Source organism: Salvelinus fontinalis, chromosome 33, assembly GCF_029448725.1.
Source record: "Salvelinus fontinalis isolate EN_2023a chromosome 33, ASM2944872v1, whole genome shotgun sequence".
Classification (NCBI taxonomy): Eukaryota; Metazoa; Chordata; class Actinopteri; order Salmoniformes; family Salmonidae; genus Salvelinus; species Salvelinus fontinalis.
The window spans coordinates 15662715-15682986 of NC_074697.1; the positions used below are offsets into that span (position 1 = coordinate 15662715).

The window sequence follows — 20272 nt, forward strand, 5'->3', positions numbered from 1 at the left end:
ACCCAATAACCACCAACACTTTGAGGTACTGACCCAATAACCAGCAACACATTGAGGTACTGACCCAATAACCACCAACATATTGAGGTACAGACCCAATAACCACCAACACATTGAGGTACTGACCCAATAACCACCAAACACATTGTGGTACTGACCCAATAACCACCAACACATTGTGGTACTGACCCAATAACCAGCAACACATTGAGGTACTGACCCAATAACCACCAACAAATTGTGGTACAGACCCAATAACAACCAACACTGTGAGGTACTGACCCAATAACCACCAACACATTGTGGTACTGACCCAAGAACCAGCAACACATTGAGGTACTGACCCAATAACCACCAACAAATTGTGGTACAGACCCAATAACCAGCAACACACTGAGGTACAGACCCAATAACCACCAACACATTGTGGTACTGACCCAAGAACCAGCAACACATTGAGGTACTGACCCAATAACCACCAACACATTGTGGTACAGACCCAATAACCAGCAACACATTGAGGTACTGACCCAATAACCACCAACACATTGTGGTCGTTGACTTAATGACCAGGATAATATGATTTGGGGTATCATGTATCTGACAGGGTTCGTTGAGTCTAACTTACTGAAATATAACTTGTTGAAATCAAATCAAACTTTATTTATATAGCACATTTCTTACAAAAATGCATTTCAATATGCTTTCGGATTTATTTAGAGAGGGAATCATCCTTATTTAGTTAGAGGCTTTATTTAGAGAGGGAATCATCCTTATGTAGTTAGCGATAGAGAAGGAATCATCCTTATTTAGTTAGCGATAGAGAGGGAATCATCCTTATTTAGTTAGCGATAGAGAGGGAATAATCCTTATTTAGTTAGCGATAGAGAGGGAATCATCCTTATTTAGTTAGCGATAGAGAGGGAATCATCCTTATTTAGTTAGCGATAGAGGGAATCATCCTTATTTTGTTAGCGATAGAGAGGGAATCATCCTTATTCAGTTAGCGATAGAGAGGGAATCATCCTTATTTAGTTAGCGATAGAGAGGGAATAATCCTTATTTAGTTAGCGATAGAGGGAATCATCCTTATTTAGTTAGCGATAGAGAGGTAATCATCCTTATTTAGTTAGCGATAGAGAGGGAATCATCCTTATTTAGTTAGCGATAGAGAGGGAATCATCCTTATTTAGTTAGCGATAGAGGGAATCATCCTTATTTTGTTAGCGATAGAGAGGGAATCATCCTTATTCAGTTAGCGATAGAGAGGGAATCATCCTTATTTAGTTAGCGATAGAGAGGGAATAATCCTTATTTAGTTAGCGATAGAGGGAATCATCCTTATTTTGTTAGCGATAGAGACGATATCATCCTGATTTAGTTAGCGATAGAGAGGGAATCATCCTTATTTAGTTAGCGATAGAGAGGGAATCATCCTTATTTAGTTAGCGATAGAGAGGGAATCATCCTTATTTAGTTAGCGATAGAGAGGGAATCATCCTTATTCAGTTAGCGATAGAGAGGGAATCATCCTTATTTAGTTAGCGATAGAGAGGGAATAATCCTTATTTAGTTAGCGATAGAGGGAATCATCCTTATTTAGTTAGCGATAGAGACGGAATCATCCTGATTTAGTTAGCGATAGAGAGGGAATCATCCTTATTTAGTTAGCGATAGAGAGGGAATCATCCTTATTTAGTTAGCGATAGAGAGGGAATCATCCTTATTTAGTTAGCGATAGAGAGGGAATCATCCTTATTTAGTTAGCGATAGAGAGGGAATCATCCTTATTTAGTTAGCGATAGAGAGGGAATCATCCTTATTTAGTTAGCGATAGAGAGGGAATCATCCTTATTTAGTTAGCGATAGAGAGGGAATCATCTTTATTTAGTTAGCGATAGAGAGGGAATCATCCTTATTTAGTTAGCGATAGAGAGGGAATCATCCTTATTTAGTTAGCGATAGAGAGGGCATCATCCTTATTTAGGTAGAGGCTTTATTTAGAGAGGGAATCATCCCGCCACACTGTGTTACTGTACTGGACCTCTAAAATGAAGAGCGGCTGAAGTGCTCTGTTTCAAGTGTTTCTTATATACAGTAGACGAGACATGTATTCAGTAATCCATTGGAGAAATATGATACTTCCAGAGTATGTTGATTGCTGGTAGGTATGACTTGAGATACGCAACAATAGTAAGTGATACTTGGCATTTGCAGGGAATATGTTTAGCAGGAGGTTCTAGTGAGGAGACTGGAGATTTCTTTAGTGATCTAGGAGTTGTCCAGTATTTCCCTGTCACTGTTGTTCATGGAGCTCTCCTCTTCTTCGCTCTTCTTCGCTCTTCTTCGCTCTTCTCTCTTCTTCGCTCTTCTTCTCCCTTCTTCTCTCTTCACTCTTCTTCTCTCTTCTTCTCTCCCCTCCAGGTGTCCCGTGTGGACGGGACGGTGGACAGCGCTCCCTGCCTGAAGCTAACCCACAAGACGTTTGGCTCCCAGAATGCGAACACTGACATGCTGTTCCTCCGCCTGAGCATGCCCGTGGAGTTTGACGAGGTCTTCAAGATCACAGCCGGGACTACGCCCCTGACCCGCACAATGACCATCCACGAGGACGAGGTTCTGGAGGTGGAGCCGGACTCGGAGTTTGAGGTTCTGAAGAAGTCGGCCAGTAAGAAGGAGCAGGAAGAGAAGGAAAAGGAACCGTCTGTCGCCAAGGAGACGCCCGAGATAGAGAAGGACGCGATGTCAGAGAAGGGCAAGAAGAGAGGGTTAGTAGTGACTGATGAGGATGTGTAGAGGAGGACAGAGGGTTAGTAGTGACTGATGAGGATGTGTAGAGGAGGACAGAGGGTTAGTAGTGACTGATGAGGATGTGTAGAGAACAGAGGGTTAGTAGTGACTGATGAGGATGTGTAGAGGAGAACAGAGGGTTAGTAGTGACTGATGAGGATGAGTAGAGGAGGACAGAGGGTTAGTAGTGACTGATGAGGATGTGTAGAGGAGAACAGAGGGTTAGTAGTGACTGATGAGGATGAGTAGAGGAGGACAGAGGGTTAGTAGTGACTGATGAGGATGTGTAGAGGAGGACAGAGGGTTAGTAGTGACTGATGAGGATGTGTAGAGGAGGACAGAGGGTTAGTAGTGACTGATGAGGATGTGTAGAGGAGAACGGAGGGTAGAGATGAGGATCATTAAGGAAAGAAACAGCAGAGATCTGGAGCTAGTGGTATATTTGAGTCAGCTACAGCGAGAAGATCAATAAATCAAATAGAATATGTTCTCTTATCTGGTTACACAAAGGCAAATACATGCACCGTTCCTCCGCTCTGTGTGTCCAGGTTGTTTGCCAGGGCTAAGAAGGCAGCTACAATCAACCCTCCCCCAACCCCTCCCTTGGTGCCACGGTTACAGCAGGACGTGGTCCCAGATGACAGAGATGATGTGGAGATTATCCAGAACACCACCACGGTGAACGAACACACACACATACACACGCATACACACACACACACACACACACACACACACACACACACACACACACACACACACACACACACACACACACACACACACACACACACACACACACACACACACACACACACACACACACACACACACACACACACACACACACACACACCCTTCCCAGTGAATCCTGGGAAGGACATTTTTTTAATTGGAACCCTGGGAAGGTTTACTGGAACCCAAATCCTGCCCGTTCCCTAGTTCCGTATTTTTAGATTTCCCAGTATGCACCTGAACTCTGAACGTCCCCCCCCCCCCCTGTATCTCTGCAGTACTACTACTCAGTGAGAATCTTTGCTGGCCAGGAGCCCACTGGGGTGTGGATCGGCTGGGTAACCCCCGACTACCACATGTACGACCCCACCTTCGACCTCTCCAAGGTCCGGAACGTCACCTTGACCGTGGGAGACGACAAGGGCAACATCCACGACAGGTAAGTGACATCGCACGTCTACCTGGAGGGACATTATAACCATGTTTCTGTGTTAAATTTAGGGATTCTTGAAACACATTGTAGCAATCCCTTTGTCCCTACAATGTGAATACTGAGCAGCTCACATTTATAGACAGAAGCATGCTATTTATATATTTTATTCAAACCTTTATTTAACTAGGCAAGTCATTTATGAACAAATTCTTATTTACAATGACGGCCCAGGAACAGTGGGTTAACTGCCTTGTTCAGGGGCAGAATGACAGATTTTTACCTTGTCAGCTCGGGGGATTCTATCTTGCAACTTTTCGGTTACTAGTCCAAAGCTCTAACCACTAGGCTACCCTGTCGCCCCAATGGATCATAGTAACTGCTATATGGTCTGGGGCAGAGAGGTTATGGATGCTAATAACAGGTTATAACTGGTCTGTGTCCTCATTATGAAGCATATTAACTGTTATATGCTGCTACACCTGCATTGCTTGCTGTTTGGGGTTTTAGGCTGGGTTTCTGTACAGCACTTTGTGATATCAACTGATGTAAGAAGGGCTATATAAATACATTTGATTTATATGGTCTGGGGCAGAGAGGTTATGGATGCTAATAACAGGTTATAACTGGTCTGTGTTTACAATATGAAGCATAGTAACTGTTATATGTTCTGGGGCAGAGAGGTTATGGATGCTAATAACAGGTCATAACTGGTCTGTGTCTACAGTATGAAGCATAGTAACTGCTACATGGTCTGGGGCAGAGAGGTTATGGATGCTAATAACAGGTTATAAATGGTCTGTGTCCTCATTATGAAGCATAGTAACTGTTATATGTTCTGGGGCAGAGAGGTTATGGATGCTAATAACAGGTCATAACTGGTCTGTGTCTACAGTATAAAGCATAGTAACTGCTAAATGGTGTGGGGAGGAGAGGTTATGGATGCTATTAACAGGTTATAACTGGTCTGTGTCTACAGTATGAAGCATAGTAACTGGGGCAGAGAGGTTATGGATGCTAATAACAGGTTATAACTGGTCTGTGTTTACAGTATGAAGCATAGTAACTGGGGCAGAGAGGTTATGGATGCTAATAAAAGGTTATAACTGGTCTGTGTTTACAGTATGAAGCATAGTAACTGGGGCAGAGAGGTTATGGATGCTAATAACAGGTTATAACTGGTCTGTGTCTACAGTATGAAGCATAGTAACTGGGGCAGAGAGGTTATGGATGCTAATAACAGGTTATAACTGGTCTGTGTCTACAGTATGAAGCATAGTAACTGGGGCAGAGAGGTTATGGATGCTAATAACAGGTTATAACTGGTCTGTGTCTACAGTATGAAGCATAGTAACTGCTACATGGTGTGGGGAGGAGACTTCGGCAACAGCTCCCAGCAGGCCAGGTTCAGCCAGGAGGACACTGTGGTTGGCTGCCTGGTCGACCTGGCAACAGGCCTCATGACATTCACAGCCAATGGGAAGGAGATAAACACCTTCTACCAGGTGTGTGTATTTGTGTGGGTGTGTGTCGTATCAGGTGTGTGTGTATTTGTGTGGGTGTGTGTCGTATCAGGTGTGTGTGTATTTGTGTGGGTGTGTGTCGTATCAGGTGTGTGTGTATTTGTGTGGGTGTGTGTCGTATCAGGTGTGTGTGTGTATTTGTGTGGGTGTGTGTCGTATCAGGTGTGTGTGTGTATTTGTGTGGGTGTGTGTCGTATCAGGTGTGTGTGTGGTGAGACTCCTATGCACATGTTGGCTATGTCACTGAGGATGACTGGGGTTGTTGTTGTTGACAGAGGTATTTTGTTTCTTCCAGGTGGAGCCCAACACAAAGCTGTTTCCTGCTGTGTTCGTCCAGCCCTCCAGTCAGAACATGGTACAGCTGGAGCTGGGGAAACTCAAGGTCAGAATCCTCCTCCTCCACCTCTTCCTCCTTCCTCCTCCTCCTCTTTCTCCTCCTCTTCCTCCCCCACAACCTCCTGCTCCTTCTCCTCAAATCATCCTCCTCCTCTCTTTCCACTCCCTCATCCTAAAGTACTCCATACTCACAAGTCTGACCTTGTCCCATTCTCTGAACTACACCTTTCTCTTTTCTCTTCTGCTGTAGTCTCTCCTGAACCCCTCCGTATGAGTTCCTGTTGATAATGACCATTCCACTGCTGTAGTCTCTCCTGAACCCCTCAGTATGAGTTCCTGTTGATAATGACCATTCCACTGCTGTAGTCTCTCCTGAACCCCTCAGTATGAGTTCCTGTTGATAATGACCATTCCTCTGCTGTAGTCTGTCCTGAACCCCTCAGTATGAGTTCCTGTTGATAATGACCATTCCACTGCTGTAGTCTTTCCTGAACCCCTCAGTATGAGTTCCTGTTGATAATGACCATTCCTCTGCTGTAGTCTCTCCTGAACCCCTCAGTATGAGTTCCTGTTGATAATGACCATTCCACTGCTGTAGTCTCTCCTGAACCCCTCAGTATGAGTTCCTGTTGATAATGACCATTCCTCTGCTGTAGTCTCTCCTGAACCACCCCCGTTTTTCCTCGTTTCAATGTGTTCTCTTCTCTTCTTCTTTTGATCTGTCTTGTTGCTCTCCTACCGGAAAACCACTCCCCTTATTGAGATGTCTTTGACCATAACACCGTCATGTCTTCTTCTCCTACTCAGAACATCATGCCCATCTCGGCAGCCATGTTCCGTAGTGAGCGTAAGAACCCAGTGCCCCAGTGCCCACCCCGGCTGGACATCCAGATGTTGACCCCCGTCATCTGGTCGCGCATGCCCAACCACTTCCTGGACCCAGAGGTCGGCAGGGTCAGCGAGAGGCTGGGCTGGATGGTGGAGTGTACCGAACCACTCACCATGATGGCCCTGCATATACCTGAGGAGAACAGGTTAGATACAACACGCTGTCCACGCTAACCCTGACCCTGAGACAACACGCTGTCCACGCTAACCCTAACCCTGAGACAACACGCTGTCCACGCTAACCCTGACCCTGAGACAATACGCTGTCCACGCTAACCCTGACCCTGAGACAACACGCTGTCCACGCTAACCCTGACCCTGAGACAACACGCTGTCCACGCTAACCCTAACCCTGAGACAACACGCTGTCCAAGCTAACCCTGACCCTGAGACAACACGCTGTCCACGCTAACCCTAACCCTGAGACAACACGCTGTCCACGCTAACCCTGACCCTGAGACAACACGCTGTCCACGCTAACCCTGACCCTGAGACAATACGCTGTCCACGCTAACCCTGACCCTGAGACAATACGCTGTCCACGCTAACCCTGACCCTGAGACAATACGCTGTCCACGCTAACCCTGACCCTGAGACAACACGCTGTCCACGCTAACCCTAACCCTGAGACAACACGCTGTCCACGCTAACCCTAACCCTGAGACAACACGCTGTCCACGCTAACCCTAACCCTGAGACAACACGCTGTCCACGCTAACCCTGACCCTGAGACAACACGCTGTCCACGCTAACCCTGACCCTGAGACAACACGCTGTCCACGCTAACCCTGACCCTGAGACAACACGCTGTCCACGCTAACCCTGACCCTGAGACAACACGCTGTCCACGCTAACCCTGACCCTGAGACAACACGCTGTCCACGCTAACCCTAACCCTGAGACAACACGCTGTCCAAGCTAACCCTGACCCTGAGACAATACGCTGTCCACGCTAACCCTGACCCTGAGACAATACGCTGTCCACGCTAACCCTAACCCTGAGACAACACACTGTCCACGCTAACCCTGACCCTGAGACAACACGCTGTCCACGCTAACCCTGACCCTGAGACAACACACTGTCCACGCTAACCCTAACCCTGAGACAATACGCTGTCCACGCTAACCCTAACCCTGAGACAATACGCTGTCCACGCTAACCCTGACCCTGAGACAATACGCTGTCCACGCTAACCCTAACCCTGAGACAACACACTGTCCACGCTAACCCTGACCCTGAGACAACACGCTGTCCACGCTAACCCTGACCCTGAGACAACACACTGTCCACGCTAACCCTAACCCTGAGACAACACGCTGTCCACGCTAACCCTAACCCTGAGACAACACGCTGTCCACGCTAACCCTAACCCTGAGACAACACGCTGTCCACGCTAACCCTAACCCTGAGACAACACGCTGTCCACGCTAACCCTAACCCTGAGACAACACGCTGTCCACGCTAACCCTGACCCTGAGACAACACGCTGTCCACGCTAACCCTAACCCTGAGACAATACGCTGTCCACGCTAACCCTGACCCTGAGACAATACGCTGTCCACGCTAACCCTAACCCTGAGACAACACGCTGTCCACGCTAACCCTAACCCTGAGACAATACGCTGTCCACGCTAACCCTAACCCTGAGACAACACGCTGTCCACGCTAACCCTAACCCTGAGACAATACGCTGTCCACGCTAACCCTGACCCTGAGACAACACGCTGTCCACGCTAACCCTGACCCTGAGACAACACGCTGTCCACGCTAACCCTAACCCTGAGACAACACGCTGTCCACGCTAACCCTAACCCTGAGACAACACGCTGTCCACGCTAACCCTGACCCTGAGACAACACGCTGTCCACGCTAACCCTGACCCTGAGACAACACGCTGTCCATGCTAACCCTAACCCTGAGACAACACGCTGTCCATGCTAACCCTAACCCTGAGACAATACGCTGTCCACGCTAACCCTAACCCTGAGACAACACGCTGTCCACGCTAACCCTGACCCTGAGACAACACACTGTCCACGCTAACCCTGACCCTGAGACAACACGCTGTCCACGCTAACCCTGACCCTGAGACAACACACTGTCCACGCTAACCCTAACCCTGAGACAACACGCTGTCCACGCTAACCCTAACCCTGAGACAACACGCTGTCCACGCTAACCCTAACCCTGAGACAACACGCTGTCCACGCTAACCCTAACCCTGAGACAACACGCTGTCCATGCTAACCCTGACCCTGAGACAACACGCTGTCCACGCTAACCCTAACCCTGAGACAACACGCTGTCCACGCTAACCCTGACCCTGAGACAACACGCTGTCCACGCTAACCCTGACCCTGAGACAACACGCTGTCCACGCTAACCCTGACCCTGAGACAACACACTGTCCACGCTAACCCTGACCCTGAGACAACACACTGTCCACGCTAACCCTAACCCTGAGACAACACGCTGTCCATGCTAACCCTGACCCTGAGACAACACGCTGTCCACGCTAACCCTAACCCTGAGACAACACGCTGTCCACGCTAACCCTGACCCTGAGACAACACGCTGTCCACGCTAACCCTGACCCTGAGACAACACGCTGTCCACGCTAACCCTGACCCTGAGACAACACGCTGTCCACGCTAACCCTAACCCTGAGACAATACGCTGTCCACGCTAACCCTAACCCTGAGACAACACGCTGTCCACGCTAACCCTAACCCTGAGACAACACGCTGTCCACGCTAACCCTGACCCTGAGACAACACGCTGTCCACGCTAACCCTAACCCTGAGACAATACGCTGTCCACGCTAACCCTAACCCTGAGACGACACACTACTCCTAAACCTTGGTCATGATGGCCCTGCATATACCTGAGGAGAACAGGTTAGATACAACACGCTGTCCACGCTAACCCTAATTCTTTGTCATGATGGTCCTGTACATACCAGTGGAGAACTGGTTAGAGATAGACTGTACACTACAGGGTCGGACTCAATTCAATTGGCAACATGTTGCTATTGTCATAGACACTAATGGGCCAGTTTCAGTGAATTACTTTTCAAATAGTTTTAATAGTTTTAATTTTTTTCCCCTTCAAATCCTGTAAACATACAATAGCACAACAGTTGATTGAGATGTTAAGGTTAGGTATAGCTCAAGTTTTTTTCAATACCCATATTTTCAATATGGCAATCATAGACACTGAAATACATGGATTTGGGACTAAATAAACAATTACATTTGCAACGGTCATAAACAATTCTAATAAATGCAAGAGTTTGAAAATGGTGGAAGTTACTCCAAACTTTTACAATGTTTAGAATCCAGATATTGATCAGATATTGATTTAGCACTTAAAACCTTTTACTGCCACAGAAAACAACTTTACTGACTGCCTCGATTCGGTCATATGTAACAAAATTTGAAATGGTGTTTTTGACATTAGATAAAAGTAGAGACTCAGAGCTAGACAATTGTATATCATAAACTACAGTTGAGGAACAATGGGAAAGTAATTCTGCTTTAAAAGTTGATAAACTTGTGACCTCACTTTGAGAAAATGTCCCTTGAATGTTTTGGTACCTACTGGAGAGCTCATCTTTGTCTACACCCATTCAGCATCGTTCCCACCCTATTAAGCCTTAGCCCCACCCATCTCTTTAAGGATTCACATGTGAGGCCATGTGCTAAAAAGAGGGAGTAAGGTAGTGTAGTAAACAACAACCAAAGATTTCGAGACGAAAAGTGGTGAAAGTAGTAACCTACAATAAGAAAAAACTTCAGGTAAAAATATACTCCTTATCATTATCTAGTCCTGGATCCTAATCTGATTTTGGTGCAGGTCCTGTTGTTCTTCACATTACTGTCTCTGGTAAACACACACTATATCAAATCAAATCTAAGTTTATTTGTCACATGTGCAGGATACAGAAGGTGTAAACGGTACAGTGAAGTGGTTACTGGCATAGTAGAAATATCAAAAACAGAAACTGTCCAGATTAAAATATTTTATAAATATTTTATAATTATTAGATGACGCTTACCAAGACACACTTGTCAAAATTGATGGGTCATGTGAAATAAATGCTATGACCACTCCTCACCTTTTTTAAATTTAATCTTTATTTAACTAGGCAAGTCAGTTAAGAACAAATTCTTATTTACAATGACGGCCCAGGAACAGTGGGTTAACTGCCTTGTTCAGGGGCAGAACGACAGATTTTTACCTTATCATCTCTGGGATTTGATCTTGCAACCTTTACGGTTACTAGTCCAACGCTTTAACCACTAGGCTGCCTGCCTGGGTCACTATTGTCAAGATATGTAGACATCTTCATGAAATACAGTAGATGGCCGTAATCACCCTCAGACACACCTTTTGTTTAGACATGTAGCTAGCTAGCTAACTAAACAATAAACTGGCATAATCTCAACTCATACTACTACCAATACAAACATTGTCGTAGCTGTAGTATGAATCTGCAGGTAGCCGAAGTCAACAAACTAGGTTCAGTGTTAGTTAGCTAGCTAACATTAGGCTATAACTAGCAATGCAAATGGGTTTCTGATTTAAATAATATTACTACACAGATTATACATGTAACATTAGCCAGCGAGCCACCAAGCTAACGTTCGCTAGCTTGCTAACAGTATGCTTTAACTTGCAATGAAAACTATTTTGCTGACTGGATTAGAAACGTATAATATCTGAAGATGTAGCTAGACTCTTACCCATATACATTGATGAATGCTTCACGGCAGACTGGAACCATTTAACCCATTTAACTTTGTTTGTTTGTTGCTTACACCTTGTTTGGTCAGCGCTCTGTCAAGTCACTCCAGTTCACACTGATTGTGGCGTGGGCAGAAAGTAGCCCATCACTTTTTTTCAACTGATCTGTCGATAGCGCCTGCTAAATTCAGGGCATCAATGTTGTTGTGAAAAGTAGTAAAACTTTCGTAGTTCTCGATGGCTAACGTTTTATCTTTCAAAAACCGTGCGGTTAGAAAGGACTATCAACACATACTGAGCAGCTCACGTTTATTGACAGAAGTTATTTATTTATTTTATTTTACCTTTATTTAACTAGGCAAGTAATTTAAGAACAAATTATTATTTACAATGACGGCCTACCCAGGCCAAACCCTGGGCCAATTGTGCGCCGCCCTATGGGACTCCGTCCAGAGCCGTGATGCTAGTCGGGCGGGAGGGTGCGGGCAGCGATCGGTTGAAGAGCATGCACTTAGTTTTACTTGCATTTAAAAAGCAGTTGGAGGCCCCGGAAGGAGTGTTGTATGGCATTGAAACTCGTTCGGAGTTGTTAGCGCGGTGTCCAACGAAGGGCCAGATGTATACAGAATGTATACCATGTCTGAGTCTAACCTGGGCCACCAAAAGGGGCTCCTTGCAAGACCTGCCATTTTGACCACGCCCCAGTGGTTTTCCTGTAGCTCCTTCAGTAGGTCCCTCTGTAAGAGTAGCCCGGCACCACCGCTCTCATACCCCATAACCCATCATCACTTCCTACAGTGAGCTCAGTAGGTCCCTCTGTAAGAGTAGCCCGGCACCACCGCTCTCATACCCCATAACCCACCATCACTTCCTACAGTGAGCTCAGTAGGTCCCTCTGTAAGAGTAGCCCGGCACCACCGCTCTCATACCCCATAACCCACCATCACTTCCTACGGTGAGCTCATCCCTTCTCAGCCAATAAGGCTTTAGTTCAGGATCAGTAACATGGTTAGGTCACCCTGTCAGTGTGAAATACTTCACTTTTGCCAAACCCTTTTGTCCTTGGTAGTTTCCCTGGCGATGTTCTTCGCTAAAATGGGAAGTACATCTAAAGAGGACACTCGATAGTTTGGATTGCGTCAAGCAAATGCAATTAGGCCTCTCACTACCGTCAGGCTATGCGTGTGTGAGATGACATCACCCACCCCCGTTATGGTGAGGCATCATCACAAGCCAATATTACTAGCGTGTGTGGGATCATAGTGGACGAACACTGAGGAGGGAGACAGCTGCGTCTCCGTTGTTTCAGATGCCCGGCTGACATTGTTCTGACCACACCCGAGGTCTCTCTTTCTGTTAGGAGCTCTGTCATACGTTTGATGAGAATAGAGAAAGTTCTCCATGAACTTGCCATAGTAGGTAAGGAAATCATGAAATCAAATCAAATGTATTTATTAAGCCCTTCGTACATCAGCTGATATCTCAAAGTGCTGTACAGAAAACCCAGGCCTAAAAACCCCAAAACAGCAAGCAATGCAGGTGTAGAAGACAGATACGCTCTGAGTTCTGTCACGTTAGTGGGCACGGGAGCCTTTGCTATGGCTTCAGTCTTGTCCTGCACTGGATGTAGCTCCTGTTTGTCTATCCTGGATATAGTCCCTGTCTGTCTATCCTGGATATAGTCCCTGTTCCTCTATCCTGGATATAGCCCCTGTCTGTCTATCCTGGATGTAGCCCCTGTTCCTCTATCCTGGATATAGTCCCTGTTCCTCTATCCTGGATGTAGTCCCTGTCTGTCTATCCTGGATATAGTCCCTGTTCATCTATCCTGGATATAGTCCCTGTTCCTCTATCCTGGATATAGTCCCTGTCTGTCTATCCTGGATATAGTCCCTGTTCGTCTATCCTGGATATAGTCCCTGTCTGTCTATCCTGGATATAGTCCCTGTACGCCTATCCTGGATATAGCCCCTGTTCCTCTATCCTGGATATAGTCCCTGTCTGTCTATCCTGGATGTAGCCCCTGTTCCTCTATCCTGGTTATAGCCCCTGTTCCTCTATCCTGGATGTAGCCCCTGTTCCTCTATCCTGGATGTAGCCCCTGTCCCTCTATCCTGGATATAGCCCCTGTTCATCTATCCTGGATATAGCCCCTGTTCCTCTATCCTGCATATAGCCCCTGTTCCTCTATCCTGGATGTAGCCCCTGTTCCTCTATCCTGGATATAGCCCCTGTTCCTCTATCCTGGATATAGCCCCTGTTCCTCTATCCTGGATATAGCCCCTGTTCCTCTATCCTGCATATAGCCCCTGTTCCTCTATCCTGGATGTAGCCCCTGTTCCTCTATCCTGGATATAGCCCCTGTTCCTCTATCCTGGATATAGCCCCTGTTCCTCTATCCTGGATATAGCCCCTGTCTGTCTATCCTGGATGTAGCACCTGTTCGTCTATCCTGGATGTAGTCCCTGTACGTCTATCCTGGATATAGCCCCTGTTCGTCTATCCTGGATGTGGCCCCTGTACGTCTATCCTGGATGTGGCCCCTGTCTGTCTATCCTGGATGTAGCCCCTGTCTGTCTATCCTGGATATAGTCCCTGTACGCCTATCCTGGATATAGCCCCTGTTCCTCTATCCTGGATATAGTCCCTGTCTGTCTATCCTGGATGTAGCCCCTGTTCCTCTATCCTGGTTATAGCCCCTGTTCCTCTATCCTGGATGTAGCCCCTGTTCCTCTATCCTGGATGTAGCCCCTGTCCCTCTATCCTGGATATAGCCCCTGTTCATCTATCCTGGATATAGCCCCTGTTCCTCTATCCTGCATATAGCCCCTGTTCCTCTATCCTGGATGTAGCCCCTGTTCCTCTATCCTGGATATAGCCCCTGTTCCTCTATCCTGGATATAGCCCCTGTTCCTCTATCCTGGATATAGCCCCTGTTCCTCTATCCTGCATATAGCCCCTGTTCCTCTATCCTGGATGTAGCCCCTGTTCCTCTATCCTGGATATAGCCCCTGTTCCTCTATCCTGGATATAGCCCCTGTTCCTCTATCCTGGATATAGCCCCTGTCTGTCTATCCTGGATGTAGCACCTGTTCGTCTATCCTGGATGTAGTCCCTGTACGTCTATCCTGGATATAGCCCCTGTTCGTCTATCCTGGATGTGGCCCCTGTACGTCTATCCTGGATGTGGCCCCTGTCTGTCTATCCTGGATGTAGCCCCTGTCTGTCTATCCTGGATGTAGCCCCTGTCTGTCTATCCTGGATATAGCCCCTGTTCCTCTATCCTGGAAATAGCCCCTGTTCGTCTATCCTGGATATAGCCCCTGTTCATCTATCCTGGATATAGCCCCTGTTCCTCTATCCTGCATATAGCCCCTGTTCCTCTATCCTGGATGTAGCCCCTGTTCCTCTATCCTGGATATAGCCCCTGTTCCTCTATCCTGGATATAGCCCCTGTCTGTCTATCCTGGATATAGCCCCTGTTCGTCTATCCTGGATGTAGCCCCATGTTCGTCTATCCTGGATATAGTCCCTGTTCATCTATCCTGGATATAGCCCCATGTTCGTCTATCCTGGATATAGCCCCTGTTCATCTATCCTTGATGTAGCCCCTGTTCGCCTATCCTGGATATAGCCCCTGTTCGTCTATCCTGGATGTAGCCCCTGTCTGTCTATCCTGGATATACCCCCTGTTCATCTATCCTGGATATAGCCCCTGTTCATCTATCCTGGATATAGCCCCTGTTCCTCTATCCTGGATGTGGCCCCTGTCTGTCTATCCTGGATGTAGCCCCTGTTCGTCTATCCTGGATGTAGTCCCTGTTCATCTATCCTGGATATAGCCCCTGTTCCTCTATCCTGGATGTGGCCCCTGTCTGTCTATCCTGGATGTGGCCCCTGTCTGTCTATCCTGGATATAGTCCCTGTCTGTCTATCCTGGATGTGGCCCCTGTACGTCTATCCTGGATGTGGCCCCTGTCTGTCTATCCTGGATGTAGCCCCTGTCTGTCTATCCTGGATGTAGCCCCTGTCTGTCTATCCTGGATATAGCCCCTGTTCCTCTATCCTGGAAATAGCCCCTGTTCGTCTATCCTGGATATAGCCCCTGTTCCTCTATCCTGGATATAGCCCCTGTTCCTCTATCCTGGATATAGCCCCTGTTCCTCTATCCTGGATGTAGCCCCTGTTCGTCTATCCTGGATATAGCACCTGTCTGTCTTTCCTGGATATAGCCCCTGTTCGTCTATCCTGGATGTAGCCCCTGTTCATCTATCCTGGATGTAGCCCCTGTTCCTCTATCCTGGATATAGCCCCTGTTCATCTATCCTGGATATAGCCCCTGTCTGTCTATCCTGGATATAGCCCCTGTCTGTCTATCCTGGATGTAGCCCCTGTCTGTCTATCCTGGATATAGTCCCTGTCTGTCTATCCTGGATATAGTCCCTGTCTGTCTATCCTGGATATTGTCCCTGTCTGTCTATCCTGGATGTAGCCCCATGTTCGTCTATCCTGGATATAGTCCCTGTTCATCTATCCTGGATATAGCCCCATGTTCGTCTATCCTGGATATAGCCCCTGTTCATCTATCCTTGATGTAGCCCCTGTTCGCCTATCCTGGATATAGCCCCTGTTCGTCTATCCTGGATGTAGCCCCTGTCTGTCTATCCTGGATATACCCCCTGTTCATCTATCCTGGATATAGCCCCTGTTCATCTATCCTGGATATAGCCCCTGTTCCTCTATCCTGGATGTGGCCCCTGTCTGTCTATCCTGGATGTAGCCCCTGTTCGTCTATCCTGGATGTAGTCCCTGTTCATCTATCCTGGATATAGCCCCTGTTCCTCTATCCTGGATGTGGCCCCTGTCTGTCTATCCTGGATGTGGCCCCTGTCTGTCTATCCTGGATATAGTCCCTGTCTGTCTATCCTGGATGTGGCCCCTGTACGTCTATCCTGGATGTGGCCCCTGTCTGTCTATCCTGGATGTAGCCCCTGTCTGTCTATCCTGGATGTAGCCCCTGTCTGTCTATCCTGGATATAGCCCCTGTTCCTCTATCCTGGAAATAGCCCCTGTTCGTCTATCCTGGATATAGCCCCTGTTCCTCTATCCTGGATATAGCCCCTGTTCCTCTATCCTGGATATAGCCCCTGTTCCTCTATCCTGGATGTAGCCCCTGTTCGTCTATCCTGGATATAGCACCTGTCTGTCTTTCCTGGATATAGCCCCTGTTCGTCTATCCTGGATGTAGCCCCTGTTCATCTATCCTGGATGTAGCCCCTGTTCCTCTATCCTGGATATAGCCCCTGTTCATCTATCCTGGATATAGCCCCTGTCTGTCTATCCTGGATATAGCCCCTGTCTGTCTATCCTGGATGTAGCCCCTGTCTGTCTATCCTGGATATAGTCCCTGTCTGTCTATCCTGGATATAGTCCCTGTCTGTCTATCCTGGATATTGTCCCTGTCTGTCTATCCTGGATGTAGCCCCTGTCTGTCTATCCTGGATATAGCCCCTGTCTGTCTGTCCTGGATATAGTCCCTGTCTGTCTATCCTGGATGTAGCCCCTGTCTGTCTATCCTGGATATAGCCCCTGTCTGTCTATCCTGGATGTAGCCCCTGTCTGTCTATCCTGGATATAGTCCCTGTCTGTCTATCCTGGATGTAGCCCCTGTTCCTCTATCCTGGATGTAGCCCCTGTCTGTCTATCCTGGATGTAGCCCCTGTTCCTCTATCCTGGATGTAGCCCCTGTTCCTCTATCCTGGAAATAACCCCTGTTCGTCTATCCTGGATATAGCCCCTGTTCATCTATCCTGGATATAGCCCCTGTTCCTCTATCCTGCATATAGCCCCTGTTCCTCTATCCTGTATGTAGCCCCTGTTCCTCTATCCTGGATATAGCCCCTGTTCCTCTATCCTGGATATAGCCCCTGTCTGTCTATCCTGGATGTAGCCCCTGTTCGTCTATCCTGGATGTAGTCCCTGTACGTCTATCCTGGATAGAGCCCCTGTTCGTCTATCCTGGATGTAGCCCCATGTTCGTCTATCCTGGATATAGTCCCTGTTCATCTATCCTGGATATAGCCCCATGGTCGTCTATCCTGGATATAGCCCCTGTTCATCTATCCTGGATGTAGCCCCTGTTCGTCTATCCTGGATATAGCCCCTGTTCGTCTATCCTGGATGTAGCCCCTGTCTGTCTATCCTGGATATACCCCCTGTTCATCTATCCTGGATATAGCCCCTGTTCATCTATCCTGGATATAGCCCCTGTTCCTCTATCCTGGATGTGGCCCCTGTCTGTCTATCCTGGATGTAGCCCCTGTTCATCTATCCTGGATAGAGCCCCTGTTCCTCTATCCTGGATGTGGCCCCTGTCTGTCTATCCTGGATGTGGCCCCTGTCTGTCTATCCTGGATATAGTCCCTGTCTGTCTATCCTGGATGTGGCCCCTGTACGTCTATCCTGGATGTGGCCCCTGTCTGTCTATCCTGGATGTAGCCCCTGTCTGTCTATCCTGGATGTAGCCCCTGTCTGTCTATCCTGGATATAGCCCCTGTTCCTCTATCCTGGAAATAGCCCCTGTTCGTCTATCCTGGATATAGCCCCTGTTCCTCTATCCTGGATATAGCCCCTGTTCCTCTATCCTGGATATAGCCCCTGTTCCTCTATCCTGGATGTAGCCCCTGTTCGTCTATCCTGGATATAGCACCTGTCTGTCTTTCCTGGATATAGCCCCTGTTCGTCTATCCTGGATGTAGCCCCTGTTCATCTATCCTGGATGTAGCCCCTGTTCCTCTATCCTGGATATAGCCCCTGTTCATCTATCCTGGATATAGCCCCTGTCTGTCTATCCTGGATATAGCCCCTGTCTGTCTATCCTGGATGTAGCCCCTGTCTGTCTATCCTGGATATAGTCCCTGTCTGTCTATCCTGGATATAGTCCCTGTCTGTCTATCCTGGATGTAGCCCCTGTCTGTCTATCCTGGATATAGTCCCTGTCTGTCTATCCTGGATATAGCCCCTGTCTGTCTATCCTGGATATAGCCCCTGTCTGTCTATCCTGGATGTAGCCCCTGTCTGTCTATCCTGGATATAGCCCCTGTCTGTCTATCCTGGATATAGTCCCTGTCTGTCTATCCTGGATGTAGCCCCTGTCTGCCTATCCTGGATATAGCCCCTGTCTGTCTATCCTGGATGTAGCCCCTGTCTGTCTATCCTGGATATAGTCCCTGTCTGTCTATCCTGGATGTAGCCCCTGTTCCTCTATCCTGGATGTAGCCCCTGTCTGTCTATCCTGGATATAGTCCCTGTCTGTCTATCCTGGATGTAGCCCCTGTCTGCCTATCCTGGATATAGCCCCTGTCTGTCTATCCTGGATGTAGCCCCTGTCTGTCTATCCTGGATATAGTCCCTGTCTGTCTATCCTGGATGTAGCCCCTGTTCCTCTATCCTGGATGTAGCCCCTGTCTGTCTATCCTGGATGTAGCCCCTGTTCCTCTATCCTGGATGTAGCCCCTGTTCCTCTATCCTGGATGTAGCCCCTGTTCCTCTATCCTGGATATAGCCCCTGTTCGTCTATCCTGGATATAGCCCCTGTTCCTCTATCCTGGATATAGCCCCTGTTCATCTATCCTGGATATAGCCCCTGTTCCTCTATCCTGGATATAGCCCCTGTTCCTCTATCCTGGATGTAGCCCCTGTTCCTCTATCCTGGATGTAGCCCCTGTTTCTCTATCCTGGATATAGCCCCTGTCTGTCTATCCTGGATGTAGCCCCTGTTCCTCTATCCTGGATATAGCCCCTGTTCATCTATCCTGGATATAGCCCCTGTTCCTCTATCCTGGATATAGCCCCTGTTCGTCTATCCTGGATGTAGCCCCTGTCTGTCTATCCTGGATGTAGCCCCTGTTCCTCTATCCTGGATTAAGCCCCTGTTCCTCTATCCTGGATGTAGCCCCTGTTCATCTATCCTGGATGTAGCCCCTGTCTGTCTATCCTGGATGTAGCCCCTGTTTGTCTATCCTGGATATAGCCCCTGTCTGTCTATCCTGGATGTAGCCCCTGTCTGTCTATCCTGGATATAGTCCCTGTTCATCTATCCTGGATATAGCCCCTGTTCCTCTATCCTGGACGTAGCCCCTGTCTGTCTATCCTGGATATAGCCCCTGTTCATCTATCCTGGATGTAGCCCCTGTTCCTCTATCCTGGATGTAGCCCCTGTTCGTCTATCCTGGATGTAGCCCCTGTCTGTCTATCCTGGATGTAGCCCCTGTTCCTCTATCCTGGATGTAGTCCCTGTTCATCTATCCTGGATATAGTCCCTGTTCATCTATCCTGGATATAGCCCCTGTTCATCTATCCTGGATATAGCCCCTGTTCATCTATCCTGGATATAGTCCCTGTTCATCTATCCTGGATATAGTCCCTGTTCCTCTATCCTGGATATAGCCCCTGTTCATCTATCCTGGATATAGCCCCTGTTCCTCTATCCTGGATATAGCCCCTGTTCCTCTATCCTGGATATAGGCCCTGTACGTCTATCCTGGATGTAGCCCCTGTCTGTCTATCCTGGATGTAGCCCCTGTCTGTCTATCCTGGATGTAGGCCCTGTACGTCTATCCTATGACCTAAGTTAGTGACACTAGACTGAAAAGATGCACACTTGTCCCTGTTAACTCTTAAACCCACGTTCTTGCGTCCTCTTTAACACTGCTTCTACGTTCTGTACGTGGTCCTCGGTCGATTTCCCTGTGATAAGAACGCCATCTAGAAAGCAACACAGCCCCAAGTAAACCCTGTGAGACCTGGTTCATAATAGGTTGG

At 47.8% G+C, this 20272-nt stretch overlaps 1 protein-coding gene across 1 annotated transcript in view; it reads left to right on the forward strand.

The window, feature by feature from the left end:
* Positions 1-20272, forward strand: part of ryr1b (ryanodine receptor 1b (skeletal)) — a gene marked incomplete in the record, with an annotated part of 337334 nt that overhangs the window by 127782 nt on the left and 189280 nt on the right. The window contains 6 exon segments of the mRNA XM_055895181.1: positions 2425-2768; positions 3339-3468; positions 3804-3964; positions 5295-5460; positions 5774-5860; positions 6622-6848. Of these exon segments, the coding sequence (XP_055751156.1) occupies positions 2425-2768; positions 3339-3468; positions 3804-3964; positions 5295-5460; positions 5774-5860; positions 6622-6848 (1115 nt within the window).